Source organism: Camellia sinensis, chromosome 13 (genome assembly GCF_055761805.1).
Source record: "Camellia sinensis isolate YWXY chromosome 13, ASM5576180v1, whole genome shotgun sequence".
Lineage (NCBI taxonomy): Eukaryota > Viridiplantae > Streptophyta > Magnoliopsida > Ericales > Theaceae > Camellia > Camellia sinensis.
This window is the reverse complement of record NC_138973.1, coordinates 144,943,472-144,962,369: the sequence shown is the minus strand read 5'-3', so window position 1 is coordinate 144,962,369 and position 18,898 is coordinate 144,943,472. Positions and strand designations below refer to the sequence as shown.

Genomic DNA, 18,898 nt, shown 5'->3' with positions numbered 1-18,898 from the left:
GTTCCATGTGTTCAATTAACATCCGATTAAACACATCAAAAACACAACCAAATTCTCATCTTGGCTCACTTTTAGTCCCAAATTTTAATTACTCATTTCACTTACCAACCATTCCTTAATCCAATTAAGTCCAAAAGGTGAGTTAAAATCCTCTAATGGAAAGGAGGCTCAAAACACAAGTTGCTTTGGGTATGAAAGAAGTCTTATACCATTGGTAATGAACCCCCTAAGGGATTAAACCATTAAGTATGAAACCTCAATTTCACACTTAGGCAAACAAATGGCTTAAAACCGCTTTCAAAGAAAAATCAAAAGCCAATAAAGGAGGGAGGTTGCAGAGATAATTAGTGATGAAATTGAGTGTGAAAAGCTCTAAAAACATGCAATCAACTCAAACAAGCGGTGTCTAAAGGCCTAAAATACCAAGCTTGTGAGGACTATTACACTACAAGCATGCAAAACAAGACTCAAATGCAACAACCAACCCAAAATAGAGTTAAAATAGCCTAAATCAGAGGCTAAAATATTCTGGAACTAAGCTACAACAAGCTAGAAAAATAAGCTAAAGCATGGCACCAACTAGGCTAGCAAACAAGACACAAGGAGGGGAAGCTAACCCCTCCAAATTTGGACTTCAAAGCATGATTTTTATCACTGAAAACACTCTAAAATTCAGTGTTTAGAGGCCCAAAAAAAGATGGTTGAAAATGGGAAACAAAGGTGCAAAGGCTTTTGAAATAAGAAATAAAGAGGGATGAACCACCCCCTCACCTTAAATGGCCAAAAACACCAATTTCCCATAAAAATAGGTTTTTTTTTTATAGCTCAAAAACAGCCCAAAACAATGAAAAAAAGATAGGAATACAAGTATGTAAAGCAAGCCTACAAAGCTAGTATTATTCCCCTTGAAGAGAAGAGTGATTCCAAGCAACAAGAACACCTCAGCTCAGAGATTAGGGGATTTGGTTAAGGGTGTATAGGCAAGAGTGTAGGAATTGTAGGCAAAAGTGTAGAAAATTTGTAGAGAGAGAGAGAGAGAGAGAGAGAGAGAATTGTAAAGAGAAAGGAAAATTTTGAGTCTAAAATTTTCTAACCTCCAAACATGAGAGAGGGGGCCCCAATATATAGAAACATGAAATCTATACAAGGAGATCAAGCCCTCCACGTGTGGATAGATGCAAGCGTCTGTGCAAACAGCTGGCATAAAATATCTGCAGAAAATATTGGTGGCCGGCAAGGCATCATTGATGGTTGGCAAACAAGAAGTGATGACCGGTAGCCTCCAGGAATGGTCGGCAGGCCACCAGAGATTACAAGATGGAAAGACCTTACATGGTCCAAAAATGAGACAAAATGGATGCAGGGTTTGAAAGGCTCAAAGTTGTGGCGTTCTGTTGAGGACTTCGAGCGCTTGGCGAGCAAACAGACTCGTCATTGGATGTACCTGCAAGAACATCCAAGTCTTGAAGGACCGTCAAAATGGGGTGTCTATACGCACGACCTAGAATTGGCCACAGTTGTGTTCACTTTGAAAATCTTATGGCATTACCTGTGTGGGGCAAAATGTGAAGTTTATACTGATCGCAAAAGCTTGAAGTACTTCTTTACCCAAAATAATTGAACATTCGACAAAGAAGATGGCTTGAGTTAATAAAAGACTATGATCTCCAAATTCAGTATCACTTGGGGAAAGCCAATACAATTGCCGATGCCTTGAGTAGAAAATCAACGAGAAACTTGGCTTGCCTACTTACTGAACCGAAGGAAATCTTGCAAGACTTTGAGAAGTCTAAAATTGAAGTAATGTTACATGAGCAAAGTGGGTTGATAGCCGCCATTACAGCTCAACCGGAAATTATTGACGAAATCAAGCTGAGGCAAAGAGAGGATGAATTCCTCAAGAAGACGATTGATGAAATTAAAATGAATCCAAAATCGGGACATAGTATTGAAATTGAAGCGTTGAAATTCCAAAACGAATTGTGTGTTCCGAACATCCTTAAGTTAAAGAAGAGAATTCTGGATGAAGATCAAAAGTTAATGTTTGCAATGCATCTGGGCAATAACAAGATGTATCGGGACTTGAAACAGAGTTACTGGTGGCCAAATATGAAGCGTGAAATTGTAGAGTATGTGTCTAAATGTCTTCACTACCAACAAGTTAAAGCCGAACATCAAAAGCCGGCATGACTACTTCAACCTCTCCCTATTTCGGAATAGAAGTAGGAGCACATAACCAAGGACTTTGTTGTTGGCCTATCTCGAACACCTAGAGGTATGGACTTTATTTGGGTTATAGTTGATACACTGACCAAATCTGCACATTTTTTGGATGTGAGAACTACTTTTGACGCATATAGATTAGCCACTATATATGTTGATGAAATTGTTCGTTTGCATGGAGTTCCGATGTCTATTGTGTCAGATAGAGATCCAAAATTTGTGTCTAGATTCTACAGAAGCCTACTAAGAGCAATGGGAACAAAATTGAGACTTAGGACTGTCTTCCATCCGCAAATTGATGGACAGTCAGAACGAACTATACAGACTTTGGAAGATATGCCCATAATGTGTGCTTTAGCTTTTCAGGGAAGTTTGGAATATCAGTTACCACTCCAGCATTGGCATGGCACTGTATGAAGTTTTATATGGCAGAAAATGTAGATCACCAGTCTGTTGGATAGAAGTTGGGGATAGAGTCTTGGGCTGAAATCGTGCAAACCACCACCGAAAAGATCAAAGTTATTCAACAAAGGCTTAAGACAGCGCAGAGTAGACAAAAGAGCTATGCAGATGTTAGAAGAAAACCACTTGAATATGAAGTTGGCAACCATTTGTTCATCCGTGTAATTCCAATGAAGGGCCAGTCAAGATTTGGCAAGAAGGATAATTTGTCACCCCGTTATATTGGGTCGTTTCAAATTCTGTAGAGACTTGGCCTAGTTGCTTACAGAGTTGCTTTACTGCTAGGACTGGAACAAATACACAATGTATTCCACGCGTCAATGTTAAAGGGCTATCTTCAGGATCCATTTCATGTTATAGACTATCACCGGATAGCACTTGATGAGAATATGGAATATGAAGAATGGCCAGAACAAATCATAAAATGACAAGTGAAACAACTAAGAAACAAATCCATTCCAATGGTAAAAGTGCAATGGAAAGAGCATTATGGAATGGAAACTACATGGGAAAAAGAAGATGAGATGTGACAATGCTGCCCACATCTATTTTTGAACAGATGTAACATAAGTTTAGAGGACTAAACTTCCTAAAGCGGGGAAGAATGTGACAACCCTATTCTGTGTTATATTGTTAACCTTTAATTATTATTTTTGGGTAAGTAAGTCATAAAATAAAACAAAAGACTAACACAAGAATACAGGGGGCATGCCCCAGGCCCTACCCGAAACTATACAAAGAAAAAATGGACAGCAACTATGCATATCCACCCAAAACCAAACCTGGAAACCAAACCATAACAAACCAACACAAACCGGACAGCACAAGCCGACAACTAACACAAAAGAAGCAAACAATCAAATGTTCATGGGCCCCATAGAAGGACATGTGGACCATGAACATCCATCTTAGCAACACTGTTAACACATAACTAAAACCTTGCACACCCAACAAAGGTAGGTTCAAAAAGATGCTAGAACAATAACATAAAATAAAGACAGATATATACACATAAATAAGACTTTCTTCACTCCAACGGCGCTTCCAGCAGCCATTAATTCTGCGATAACACTTCCAAATGTTGAAGATTCCAGCCGAGAAACATCCATACACACGATAGGGGCCAACAAAGAGCTGCTGTACACTGCTCCCCAACCCTTCAAGTGCCATTTTCATCAACCAGGTATATCTTGTTTATTTGGTATGGCTCCTTCATCGTGCAAAATAGGTAATAGGTCCAGCCATCATCGAGCTTAACACACAGCTTAGTACCTCCTATGCAAAATAGGTAATATAATGAATATCGCATATACATCAGGTTAACTAACACTGCATCAGTCAGGATATCGTACCAGTACTCATAATATGGGCTCTCATCACTCAACCCACAATATAGAATCTCACATCTCTCAAATTTCTTCAGCTCCAAGTACCTGCACCAAAAAGTTAGAGCAGAATATACAAAAACAACTCTCAATATGGCTAGTAGAAGGTTAGGGTATGGTATATGGTAGCCTCCCAATTCTCTCAACCCTCTGATATAGGTAATCTCACTCACAGTCTTCAATCTACGCATGTACATGTTCTCCACTAAAAAAACTTCAGATCCATGTACAGCCCGCAGTTCTAACTTATCCATGTACCTACAAAATGAGCAAACCATTAAGAAAACACTCAATTTGTGCTACCATCACTCAACTCACAATTTACTGAACTCTCAACCCTTATTCCATTTGTTGTTGCTTTCAGCATAGTGTTAGGCAGCCTCCAGGAACTCAAAAACCAACTGTCACTAGGATGCAATTTGAGGTTAGTAATAGACATTACTCGAAATCTAATCATATCCACAATGCCATTAATCACAATCTCTTCAGGAATCTTTTCCTTTCTAAATATGCAATTGTTCCTAACAATCCAAAGCTGATACACAGTACAAGTAAGTGCAAGTCTTGTGGCCACAGCACTAAGAGATTTACCTTTGACTATTTTAGAAACCAACTGAACAATGTCAGGCCAAAGGAGATGGGGCCAATTCACATTAAGTTTCCCTTTAATACTCTCCCAAACTCGACTGGAGAAGGGACAATCGAAGAATAAATGGTTACAATCCTCGTAAGGGTCATTACACATAACACACATAGAGGTTTGAGATATACAAAACAGCTTAAGCCTATCCCCTGTGTTTAATCTCCCCAAAATAGCCATCCAGGTAACCATACTTGCCTTAGGGATATTATGAGGACCCCACAGCAGCTTCTCCCAAGAAACTTTAGTAAAAGATTTCCTGAACCAATTCCAAGTTGAATTTATAAAAAACTTACCATCGGAAGACGGCACCCAAATAGCAGTATCATTACCAGAGTTGGGAGTAAACGTAAGCGGGGTATGCTCAATCAACTCCTGTAAGAAGCTCCTCCTTCTCCTGGGCCAACCCCAAGAACGATTATTAACAATACTACTAACCTTAGCATCCATCCCAAAGGTAGTATCATAGACAACTCTAGCACCAAACCTCGCCCACAAAGATCCAAGAGGATGCCAATTGTCAAACCACATGAAAACATCACCCCCATTCCCAATTTTGTGCAGAATCAAAGGGCAAATGACAGGCCGAAGGGATAGAATTTTCCTCCAGACCCAAGAAGGGTCACTAGGCATTTTAACCCTCCATAGACTCTGACCTTTAAGTAAATAGGATTTCACCCACTGGCACCACATAGACTGCTCTCCTCCGGAGAAAAGAAACCAGATATGCTTGGTCACTGCAGCTTTGTTCCACACCTCTATGGATTTAAAACCAAGACCCCCTTCAGATTTGGGGGAGCAGACATGCTCCCAAGACACTTTAGCCCCATATTTCCTAAGCTCACAACCAGACCAAAAGAAAGATCTAAAGAGACTCTCAATAGATTTAACAACCTTCTTTGGGGGGATAAACAACGAGGACCAATACACTTGCATCGAGAAGAGAATGGATTGAATCAGTTGAGCTCTACCAGCATATGTAAGACATTTGTTAGTCCAACTCTTGATTCTATTTGTAATTCTCTCAACAAGTTTGTCGCAATCACTAGATTTCAACTTAGTTGAGATTAAAGGAACACCTAGATATCTCACCGGTAATACACCCTCATTAAACTTGACGACATTAAGAAGCTCGTCACGCAACTTCTTCTCACACCCCGAGGAAAAAATATGACTCTTATGGGGACTAGGAGACAACCCAGATAGGCTTTGGAATTCATCTAATCCTTCCTTAATTACCGAAACAGTAAACACATCCCCTTTGCGGAAAATCATAAGGTCATCTGCAAAACACAGATTCACAATTTTAGTTTTATCACACCTCCAATGGAACTTAAAATCAGGATGGGTAGATTTTTCAGCTAGAATTTTGGAAAGAATCTCCATCACCATAACAAAAAGATAAGGGGACATGGGGTCACCTTGTCTCAGACCGTGTGCCCTTTTAAAGTACCCATGAAGGCTCCCATTGATACATATGGAGAAAGAAGGACTTGTAATACAAGCCTTAACCCAACAAATGATATTTGGAGGGAAACACATAGCTCTAAGGACATCAAGAACAAAATCCCACCTAACATAATCATAAGCTTTCATTATGTCAACTTTCATTGCACATCTTGGGGTAGGAGAATTTTTGTGACAGCCTCTCATAAGCTCTTGGGACAAAAAAATATTGCCTGAGATTCTCCTACTATGGACAAAAGCTGACTGCACAAGGTCAATGAGGTCAGGTAAGACAACTTTAATCCTATCAGCTATGATCTTAGAGATGCATTTGTACAAAGTGTTACAGCAAGAGATAGGCCTAAAGTCACCAACTTTCTCAGCATTAGGAGTTTTGGGAATAAGGGCTATGGTTGTGTTGTTGAGAGCATGGAGAAGCTCACCAGACCGAAAGAATGATTTGACAACTACCACAACCTCCTTTCCCACAACCTCCCAAGACTTTTTGAAAAAACCAGCAGAATAGCCATCAGGGCCAGGGGCTTTGTTAGGTTTAAGAGAATTGAAAGCATCAATAATCTCCTTGTCAGAGACCTCCCTAGCAAGATCACTGCACTAATCCACAGACACCCTCTTATTGACAAGTTGGGTAATTTTATCATAGCCATCATAATTATTAGAGAACGGTTTCCCAAAAAGATCAGTGAAGGAATTCACAAATGTGGCACAAATCTCTTCACTTTTTGTCACCCTAACACCATCATTCAAGACAACACTCTGGATCCTACCCTTGTTAATATTTCCCTTAATAGTTCTAAAGAAGAATTTGGAGTTCCTATCCCCATAACCCAACCACTGGACTCTAGACTTTTGATGTGCAGCCTTTCCTCCACACTACTGAGATCCACATACTTTGCATAGGCCACCCTCTCATGGGTTTGAAGAACACCATTGAGAGGGTCTTTCTCAAGTTTGATTTGAGCACTAACAAGTTGGTCCTTAGCATGGGACACTCTAGTAGTTATATCACTAAACTCTTTTTTATTTATATTTTTCAAGATAGGCTTGAGGGTTCTCAGCTTTTGGCAAACCCAAAACATAGGGAAACCCTTGATGTATTTCCTCCACACCTCATCAACTTTCTGAATGAAATCGGGATGATCAGCCTAGAAATCAAAGAATTTAAATGGTTTCCTAAAGTTAGATACTTTAGGATCCAAAGTGATTACAGCTGGAGAATGGTCAGAGACCCCCGAAGGCAAGAAAAGGGCAGAAGAGTTAGGGTAACTCGTAAGCCACTTCTCATTCACAAGAGCTCTATCAATCTTGGATGTGATATAAGCTCCCTCACTTCTTTTGTTGGACCAAGTAAATTGGCACCCAGTATAAGACAAATCCTCAAGGTCAGCATTAAGAATCATATTATTAAACAACTCCTTAGAACTATTCCAGGTGGCATTACCACCCAATTTTTCATAAGAGAATCTAACAACATCGAAGTCACCAAGGCATATTAAAGGAGAACTCACATGATTCTTAACTAAAGAGCAAATTTTAGCAAAACAGGGCAATCTCAGCATATGTTCATTTTCAGCGTATACAAAAATAGCAAAAAAACTAGTATCCCCTTCCAAAATAGTAACCCTACAAAAAATAAACTGAGCTGCCATCCTGATGCTAACAATATTAAAAAAATTAGGATCCCAACATATCCAAATTCTAGCAGCTCTATCTGGTTGTGAATTAGACAAAAGATTCCAGTTTTTCAAGCTTTTTTCAAGAAATTTAGCTTCATTTTCAGATTTCACTTTTGTCTCCAAAAGACTCATGATTTTGATATTCTCTTTGTGCACAAGATCAAAAACTTCTTTATGCTTAGATGGGTCATTCAACCCTCTAACATTCCAAGATGCAATTTTTATAGACATCAGATATAACAAAAAAACACAACCAGAACCCAAAATAGACTATTTACCTTTCTTCTTCTTCTGGCTTCCAGATTTGGCAGAAGATTTGCTCTTTGAGGAATTTCCAGAAGAATGTATGTTCTCCACCCTCTCCCCTTTGTTACTTGGAGTAGGCTGCTTGCTCTCTACCTTTGATGCCACTTCCTTGAGTATGATTTCTGTTGCCGGATGGATCAGATTAGTAATATCCATGATATCAAAATAAAAGGCCTCAACTTGTGTTGTTGCCTTGGTTGTAATTTCATCCTCCAGCGATGCTACTTCTTTGGTAACAATATCTGCAGTTGAGTCTGTAGTTGTGACCACATCCTCCAAGTAGGTATTAACACAGTCCTTGCCCGAATCCACCCTACCTACATTTGATGAACTCGATACCTCAATTGGTGCCACAGACTCCATCTCTTGGGAAGGCTCACCTACCTTTCGTTTCCCCTTATTCTTCACAGTGGTCCAGCCAACTTCTTCCCCACTTAAGTTCTCCGTCTCTTTTTGCAACTCAATCAATTTGGACACTTGGGCAGAGAGACATTGTTTGGTTTCGTGGCCAAAAACATTACAATGGGCACATCTAGATGGAACCCCTTTCTATTCAACTCGGATTTCAACAGAATCACCCTCGCTTGTAATGGAAAAACTATCTGGAAATAGAGAATCTGCTTGTATATTCACATAGACACGGGCAAAGGAAATACGATTTCCAGAAGCTGTAAGTTGGTCCATAAACAAAGGAGTGCCAATAGCGCTAGCTATCCTGCTTAGACCATCCCCATTCCAAAATTCGAACGGAATATTGTAGAACTTAGCCCACACAGGAATTGTATTTTTATCCTCCTTAGACAACCTCATCCTACGATGCCATTGTTTTAGGATCAACAAAAAACCCCCAACATACCAGGGGCCACCATCAAGGATATTCCTACAATAATCTTTATTTTCAAACATAAAAAAAGAAAATCTATCATCATTCATTTTAACTTCTAATAGACCTTTGTTTCTCCACATATTAAAAGCACTGATACTAACTAAGGTGTAAGGTAATTGCTTATCAATAAAATAACCAACCAAACATGCCTCACATTTAGCAGGAGGAGATGAAGGTGGCATTTCCACCACAATCTTATCCTGGGACAACTTAGGAGGAAAGTGTTGTAGTTTTACCTTAGATCTAACAGAAGCCGATGCTACATTTGCCCACGATCTAGATTCCTGTCTGTATGTACCTCTGCCTCCACGGACCCCTCTGCCACGATCGTGAAAGCCACCACGAAAATTTTTCCCAAAAGGTCCTGACTCCATCGCCTTCTGTGACATAACGTCCCCTTCTTGATTGCTAACTAGATCAACCTGCTCATAATCAGCATTACGATGTAGAACTGCTCGATTCCCTTCATCATTGATCCCTACACCCTCTGATTCAGCCACGATAGTTGTCTGTATCTCATCTCGAACCCTAACCGATTGATTTTCCCCCAAATCTGGAAACATCGTTGCGAGTTCAGATCGCGTTTCCTCGTCAACAATTTCAGACCATTTAGGGTTTGGAGACAGCGGTACTGTCAAGGCTTCACGGACCTCAGGGTCCAACACAGCCTTTGCCTTAAACATCTCAAGTCGATCGGAGAGCTCCTTGATGGATTCGGCAGTCACACCCTTCATCTTGATCTCACTCTGCTACGCGATATTAACTATGGTTTCTAACTCTTGCGTAGTAATACTCAAATTCTTTGGGCTATTTTCCCCATAAAGTTCATCAGCACATTTACCCACATCGTTAAAACTTGATGATCCAATATTCACATCTGCCCCTACACCAGCAACATTAAAATCGGAGATAGAAGGAATAATTGCCATCCTAGATCTTGTTTGCAGTTCAACGAAGAATTGAATGCAGAAACCCTAGAAACGAAAAGTTTCTAGAGAGAAGGAGGAGCTTCTCACTCTAACCCATTATATGTAAAATTTAACAACAATTAACCTAATCTTTAATTATGCTTGTGATTATGTGCTTAATATGAATTTGGGTGCTACTTATGTGATTATATGTGTTTTTGAATTTATATCTGTCCACAGTAGATAAATCTATTACATTTCCTGTTATAATTTGAAATTGAGGGCCGTAGAGACGACAAAAACCAAAATTGACCGCATCATTATGATTAGCATAATTTTTAGAGCGTATGGTGAAATTTATTTAAAAATTGATTCGGATCAAAATAATTATATTAAATTGATTAAATTAAGTGTAATTAATTAACATTAAGCATGCTTAATTAACTTAACTTAAACAAGGGTGTTTATATGTAGAGACATGAAATTAAACTCATTCTAGAGCCTAAAAATCAGGCAAGAGATGTTGAGAGAGCCATTCTATATATATATATATATATAGAGAGAGAGAGAGAGAGAGAGAGAGAAAGAGATCATCTTTGAAGATTTGCTGAAGGGAATTGAGAATTATGAAGAATAGCTCAAGAATCTACTAATACAAGTGATAATCAAAGCTCTAGGTAAGTATTTAAACTCTAATTCATGAAGTCCATAATTATGTAAATTCAAAAAGAGTATGAACATAAATGCAAGAATTGAGTTGAATATGTGGAGATTAGAATCAATATGTGCATGCATGTGTAAATTTGTTATAATTCCTCATATTTGAGCATGAAACATGATAATCATGTTAAATTGAGAGTTACGTAACACATGCATTCATGAATCATGTGGTTATGAGACTTAGTTTCATGTTTTGAAGATGATTAAACAAGAATTCAAGCTAGATCATACATGCATGAAAGTTTTGAGTTTCATTTTGACAAATTCATGAAGCTTTGGATATGGGAGATATGTTTCATCAGGTATTAATGTTCAGTTACATGTTTTCAAGCTTTTGGACAAGACATGCATGAAATTGGAGCCTTGGAGTTGTGTTTGAAGCTTAAACACAATTCTAGAAATTCCAGAATTCGAGCAGTTTGCTCAAGCATATATTTCGAGCTGCTAGTGCTTTTGCAGACATTGGGGGTTGGCTCGAGTGACCAAAAGACCTCTCGGGCGACCACCCTTTATTTTCAGTCTTAGCTAGAGGGACTGAAAACTTAGCTCGAGTGTAAAATGAGAGCTTCCAGTACTTTGTAGACCAAGGGGTTCGCTTGAGAATCCAATGTTGCGCTCGAGCGAAATACCCTGTTTTAGGAAATTTTGAAAGTTGTTTTGTATTCCAATTTCTATTGTCTTTCATTTATGTGCATTCTTAAGCACACATTGAGCATTCTAAATGAATTAAAGAACTAGAAAGAAACCAAAGAAGATTAAGCAAACTAAGGAACATATTGAATTGTATTATGGCCCAATGTGTTGTGAATTATGTAGGGTCAACTGCAAGGACGATTCAGCCATCTGACCACAGTGAGTAATATCTTAGTAAATATATATTACTCATACTCTATTTTCTAATTGTTCACATGTGGTAAGCTTTTCTGAACTTATGATCTGATAAGTGTGAATGAGTTGCCATCTTCTGTCAAAACGATATACTAACAATGTGATATTAACAAGAGTATTATCTGTAAAAGAGAACGACATGATGTAGACATGAACTAAGGTCATTCTGTATACTAGATTAGTGGACCCAAGGTCGTTCTGGATCTCTGGTAATACTAAATGATTGATATGGTATGATTGAATCTCTGATAAGACTAAATGATTGATATGCAATTGCAAAATTGAATGGCCATTATATACTGTAAATGCTTGGACCCAAGGTCGTACTAATAAGAGATGACTGAATTCGATCAGTGAGTCCGTTAACTGTTGGACCTGAGGTCATATTGTACATTGTTGGGCCTAAGGCCGTTTTTTTTAGTAATGATTGAAGTCGTACTGTATATTCTGCTATCTCTTGGACCTAATGTTGTTCCATCGCATGTTGGACCCAAGGTCATTCTGATGTAAAATGTTTATTGATTATATATGCTCATTGATTAAATATGCTTATCTGTTAAAAAGGGGCTCATTCACTCAACCCCTTTACTTTAGTATTATTTATTAGACGTTAGCTCACTCTTTATTTATATGTATGTAGATGAGCAGCGGGATGTCCTGCCTCAACCCTAGTGAACCCATTAAGGATATCAGATACCGTGGAGTCTGCTATGGATGCCTCCCATGCGAGGCTTTGTTTATGATTTTCCTTTTGTTTACTTTTGTGGTCCCGTAGGACGAAGTCTATATCTAAATATGTAACTTAGTATCTACTAAGTCTATTTCTGGAATGATCTTGGATATATGTATATCTATATTTGTTGTATGGTGTCAGTTATTAATATAATGTTCAAAGTTTTTGTAATGCCATATATACACAGCTCATTGGACAAAATTTCTAGTTCTGTTTTCTCATCTGGCCTTCTATTAATATTAAATATGACTGATTTCTGTTTGAGGTCGTACGTAATCTCATGATTACTGGCCGATTATGATCCTAACCTATAGAGGCGGGTTCAAGTCGTGACACAGACCTTTCATCTTTTGTAAGAGTGTTTTAGGTTCACGAGAGTCCATCAGCTGCCAGGGCGCCGTCGCAGTCTAATTTGGTGTCGTCAGTGGGAATTCTATAACGAAAAGCCTTGCTTTACCTGTGAAAGTGTTCAAGTCATTCTTGGCGGTAGAAAATGTGAACCATTCAACTAGAAAAGAACCAGATGGTCCACATTTCCCAACTCAGCGAAGATGCCAGTCAACGTTGAGACGTCACAAGAACAACGTGACAAGGAGGTACATGATTTGCCTACTACTAAGTATTTTGATGGCAACAATTTGATATAAGAATTGGCTCAATGTGATCAGGTCATCAACGTTATAGATCAATGGCTTAAGGAACTATCCAATTAGAAAGTCCTTAAATAAGGTCAGAACTAACCACCAACGTGTAGACAACAAAATGAGGGAGGCTCATGCCCTCTTAGGAAGAAGCCTTCTCACCAGTTTAAAGGGAAACATTGCATTGAAGTAACTCAAAGACCTATCTCGATACAAAGGGGAAAAAAAAAAGTAGCCGCGTTGCCAGTAGTTTACCTCTTTCTCAAGAACGTATCCCCACCACATCTAATCAAAAGGGATACTAGACTAAAGCCTGTGCCTGCTCGGATGATGTAAGGTCCTTCTTGTGCAGGAGAGAAGTAGCACGAGGAAAACATCCAAGAAGGTCAGGACCTTCCTAGATTTCTGATTTTGGTATCCAGGATATAAGAGCTTTTCTAAATTCAAGAAGGCAGGAGAGAGCAACTTGGAGCAAACTATGTCCCATTCTAGGACCTACGTCGATATTACAAAGCAGACGAAGCCACGTGATAAGAGTTGCCAAAGGGCTCATAGTCACAAGGCTATGAGCCACAAGATCACAAGCCATAGAACTCCACAATCCATCGAACTGAGAAAGTTAACCAACCAAGACATGAGGTCCAACATCCTACCCGTAAGGAATCGAAAAGAATCGCGTTCAAAGCAACTGATAGACGACTAGTTCTATTGGTTTCACCATTCACGAAGAGGGTTTCCATAGCAGAACTGCCCAAGAAGTTTAGCATCCTAAAGTTCAAATTATATGATGGATGAACTGACCCATTGGACCACATGCGCCACTACCGGCATCATATGGTCGTCTAGAATGAAAATGGATGTGAAGATTTTTTTCTTCCAGTCTAGGCAAGATAGCCTGTGCCTAGTATGACAAGCTCCAAGTGGGCTCGATCGACAGTTGGAAGCAACTGGCAAACAAGTTTACAAAATGTTTTGTGGCCAACAGTAAATGTGCCAAGGGACTTGACACTTTGATGGCATTGTGGGAAAGACCGTGGTTGCACAATGCCATCAAAGTGTCAAGTCCCTTGGCATATTTATTGTTGGCCATACCGTCACCTTACAATCCAATTATGGGAAAGACTATGGTTGCACCAACTTAGGGGGGTCCTTTCGACGTTTCATCATGCCCTCAAATTTCCAAATAATTAGGGGAAAGTTGAAACAATCAGGGGAGATTAGGTAGCTGCACGTCGCTGCCTGATGCTAGTATTAGGTCAGGAGGAAGTTAAGAAAGTTGAAAAACTAGTCTACTTAGTCGAAGTTCTAGACCAGGAAGTTCTAGAAGATGTGGAAAAGGAGCCAAAAGAACGCATAGTAGAGGAGTTGCACAAAGTTCAGATCACACACAATAACCCCGAAAGGTACTTCGTGCTCGGATCTTCTTTGTATGAGCAGGAAAAATAACTCGTTCTTAAATTTCTATTGGATAATATTGAGGTTTTTGCTTGGACTCCATATGAAATGCATGGGGTAGACCCTAGTACTATCAGCCACTATATGAATGTGGATCCGACATACAGGCCAGTCATACAAAGGAATAGACAGTTACATGTGGACAACGTTTAGACATTGATTGAGGAAGTTAACAAACTCCTAGATGCTAAGGCCATAAAAGAGATGTACTACCCCACTTGGCTTTCAAACACTGTTGTTGTTAAAAAGAAAAACGAAAAGTGCAAAGTTTGTGTAGATTTTACTAGCCTTAACAGAGACTGCCCAAGATATTTCTTTCCATTACCTATAATAGACTAGCTAGTGGATACAACTTCTGGGCACACTAGAATGAGTTTTTTGGATGCCTAGAGGGGTTACCATCGAATAGAAATGCATGAACCTGACTAGGAAAAAAATTGCCTTTATAACTCCTAGGGTTCTGTATGCCTATAGAGTCATGCCGTTTGTGTTCAAAAATGCTAGAGCCATTTGTCAGCGACTAGTGATTACCATGTTCACTGCCCAACTTGGTAAAACCATGGAAGTTTATATTGATGACATGGTTGTAAAAAGCAAGCTAGAAGCAAAGCATTTGAAGGACCTTCAAACTACCTTTAACATCCTTAAAAGATACAAACTGAAATTAATTGCAGCTAAGTGTGCTTTTGGCATTGGCTTATGCAAGCTTTTGGGATATTTAGTGATAAGGAGAGGGATCAAACTAGACCCTTAACAAGGGAATGCCATCCTTAACTTACAGCCACCCCACAAGCTTAAAGAGGTGCAGAAGTTGACTACGATAGTGGAAACTCCTAATTGCTTCATTAGTCGTTCATCAGACAAGTATAAACCCTTCTTTCAACTCCTCAAGAAGGGATGAGGAGTGGACTAGAATAAACAGTGTGACCAAGCACTAGAGGAATTAAAACAGTACTTCCTTTCACTCTCTCTACTTTCAATGCCACAACGGGATGAAAATTTGTACAGGTACTTAGCAACTTTAGAGAACACAGTAAGTTCAGTTCTAGTTAGGGATGTACAAGACATGCAAATACCAATGTATTACATCAGCAAAACTTTTCAACAGCTCAAAAACCCAATATTTGCCTTTGGAAAAATTGGCACTAGCCCTAATGATCGCAACAAGGAAGTTAATGCATTATTTCTAAGGACACCCAATCATAGTGCTCACACAGCACCCATTGAGGAGCCTTTTTCCAAAAAGTGGATTTCTCAAGATGAATTGTCATGACCCGACCCGCCCTTTCCCCTTGAGGTCTAGGTCATGATCGGCCAATAATCCCAAATTATTGACGGCCTCAAAAACAAAAATCAAACCATTATACGGGGCTTAGTGGAAGCATTAACAAAATATAAATAGTCCATTGAGCGGTATGTACATGGAAAAAATTCAATGATAACTTAACTTCCATTCATCAACGTAGTACTATTCACAACAAACTCAAACTTTAACTTCATATATTCATGATACATGTCCAACAAATGACCAAACAAAAAACTGAAACAAAAAGGATGACAAAGCTTGGCTCTGCTTGAGACCAAGAAATGCCTATCACGGAGGCACTAGCATGATCGACTTCACAAAAGGGTGGACTCCTGAAGCATCTCTAAACTTGGCGATCCACATGTTCACACACACACATACATATATATTTATATAAGGGAGAGGGGTGAGATGGAGCCCAGTGAGTAATATTCAAATAAAGAGGTTAAATGAATGGAGTCCGGTACAATACCAATCACATCTTGCATTTTCAAATATCAAATAACGAATTCAATTTGAGCATTTGTCATATCAAAACCCATTAACCAAATGTCATATGTGGTATATCCAATAGCATAACAAAGAGGCCCGAAGGCCTAATCAAAGGGACCATCAAGGTCTAGCAAAGGGACCATGACGGTCTATACAGAGGGACCATAAGGTTCTATCAAACGGACCACTAGGGTCATTCATCCGAAATCTCTATAATCGAATAATCAAAGGGCCATAGTATTGTTTCCCCCAAGCAAGGGCCTCACTAAGGATGCCACGAATACTTTACAAAATGGACATTCATTCATTCATATAAAAATAACATTTCAAAATATCATTCAAGTAACGAATCAAAATACATTTCAAACATATCTTTATAGAGATACTATTCACAGTGGGTTTGAACTAATGTTAAGCTTCGGATGACCACCTACACAAAACACATAACAAAGGTACACATTAAAACACATTGTTTAATCAAACGCTTCAACTTAATTCAATTTCATTAAATATGATTCTAGCTTACTCTCTTATTAAAGGTGCCTACGTAATGCCCAAGAATGCCTAAAAGAGTATGGGAATGGAAGTATGTACTTGAAAGCATTTTTCAAAAGTTGCTGAAATAGGGTAGTTCGCTCGAGTGGATTATTAGTCACTTGAGCGGACCACAAGGTCTGCAAAAGTACTGGATGGTCAAAATGTAGGCTCAATAGTCGCTCGAGCCAATTATGCAAAATGAACTTTTGGTCGCTCGAGCTATGTGCAATGTTTTACAAAAATACTGGATGCGTGAATAGTGCGCTCAAGCGATGACTTCACCGCTTGAGCGAAGTGGCCGGATTCTGGATTTTCCACAACAGAGTTCAGCTCTTAAAACATGAATATCTAAGTTCAAAGCTTGCATGGTTGTACCAAACTCTTGAAAATACATAGAAAAACATGAATATAAACTCAATTTGAAGTCATGAGCTCAAGAATACCCTGTATTGCCAAATTTCAAACCAAAATTTTCATGCATGAATGAAATTGTTTCCAAACCCTTTTCAAAACCTTCAAACATGAAATTAAACTCTTGCAAACTTGTAATTCTTTGATGAATATAAAATGCAACTCTCAATTTAACATGAACACTAAAACTCAAGAAAATGGTCAAATGTGATGGAATTATGCATGCATGCATGTTCTAGTCCCCAATTAAACAATATGAGCTCAATTCTTGTATTTAAATTCATTATCTTCTTGAATTCAATTACTAGATGAGTTATTACCAAGAATCGAAGTTGGATTTCATACCTAGAGTCTTTAATTACACTAATTCAAGCACAATTTGCCCTTTATCTTCTCAAATCTCTACTTCTATAGCAAATCTTCAAGCTCCTAGCCCTTCTCTCTCTTGCCCTCTCTCTCAAGCTTGCAAATCTCAGCTAAATATGATTTATGAGCTCAAACTCTTAATTACAACAAATATATATGCTAGATTAGTGAAGACTAATTAACAAGCTTTGGGTTAATTAATCTAGCTGAAGTCTAATTAATCTCACTTAATTCTAATTAATTTATTATGAATCAAATTTTAATCAAACTTCTCATAGGGTTCTAAATATTCTAATTAGCCTATTGAACTAGTCAATTTCGATTTCTAAATTCGCTAAGGCTTTCAATTTTTGATTCGAAGTAAGCATTCAAACATATATTCCATAAACAAATAGATATACACTAAATTAATCATATAATCATGCAGATTTTCTCAATAAAATACGCAAAAATGATATACACGTTGGAGTCGTCACTCGAATAACAAAGTGGGTAGTAGAATTGGGGGAGTTTAAGGTGACTTTTCAACCAAGGACATCAATAAAGGCCTAAGTTTTAGCAGACATAGTGGAAAAATTTTCAACTGAGCACTAGCAATTGATTCAGTGGCTGACGCATCGTCAACCATAGAACTAGAAGTGCCAGAAAGTATAGTCATGGAAGCATAACTCTAAGGATCAAAAGATACACCAGAATCCTAACTCAGCAAATCTACACCAAGTACACCTACAACCTAACTAGCACAGAAACACAAGACGACTTGGAAGTTGTACGTTGGGGATCATAAGAGTTGGAAGCTTTTTGTGGATGGTTCATCAAATTTAAACAGATCAGGAGCAGGGGTAACTCTCTTTTCTCCTACAGGCATTCTGCGCGAACATGCAATTCACCTTGGGCTTAAAGCCTCGAATAATAAAGCTAAATATGAAGCCCTTCTAGCAGGATTAAGGATTGCTAAACTTCTGGATGTCAAAGATCTGATTGTGCATTGCAACTTCTAACTAGTCGTGAATCAGTTATGTGGAGAATACACTACCAAAGACAAAAGGATGTAGGCTTATCTGGATAAAGTTCAGAATTCAACCAAGAAATTTGAAAATTTAATATCGTCCAGATAGGAAGGGAGCAAAACACACACGCTGAAGCTTTGGACACACTAGACAAAGTTGAGGCCAGAACGATAGCAATTGAGTTCCTACCTTAGTCCAACATCATGCCAATCAATTAGTTCTTTGCACTAATCTTTGACCAAGTTGGATGGATCCACTTGTCAAGTACATTAGGGAAGGATTACTCCCAGAAGAAAGAAAACAAGCAAACAAGATCAAAAAGGGAGCACCCAGGTTTTGTATCTCAGAAAAAAGAGCTCTGTACAAAAAGTCCTTTACTAGACCTT

The 18,898-nt window shown here is 38.7% G+C and overlaps 1 protein-coding gene across 1 annotated transcript; it reads right to left on the bottom strand.

Annotated features, from left to right (window-relative positions):
• Nucleotides 1-3,844: 3,844 nt before the first annotated feature.
• On the bottom strand, nucleotides 3,845-8,522 carry LOC145805766 (uncharacterized). Its single transcript, XM_082900969.1, has 6 exons — nucleotides 8,132-8,522; nucleotides 7,356-7,696; nucleotides 6,945-7,298; nucleotides 4,469-6,771; nucleotides 4,218-4,328; nucleotides 3,845-4,118 (listed from the first exon to the last, which is right to left on the bottom strand). Exons 1-6 carry the CDS (start codon nucleotides 8,520-8,522, stop codon nucleotides 3,845-3,847), a joined length of 3,774 nt encoding a protein of 1,257 aa, XP_082757095.1.
• Between the last annotated feature and the right edge of the window lie 10,376 nt (nucleotides 8,523-18,898).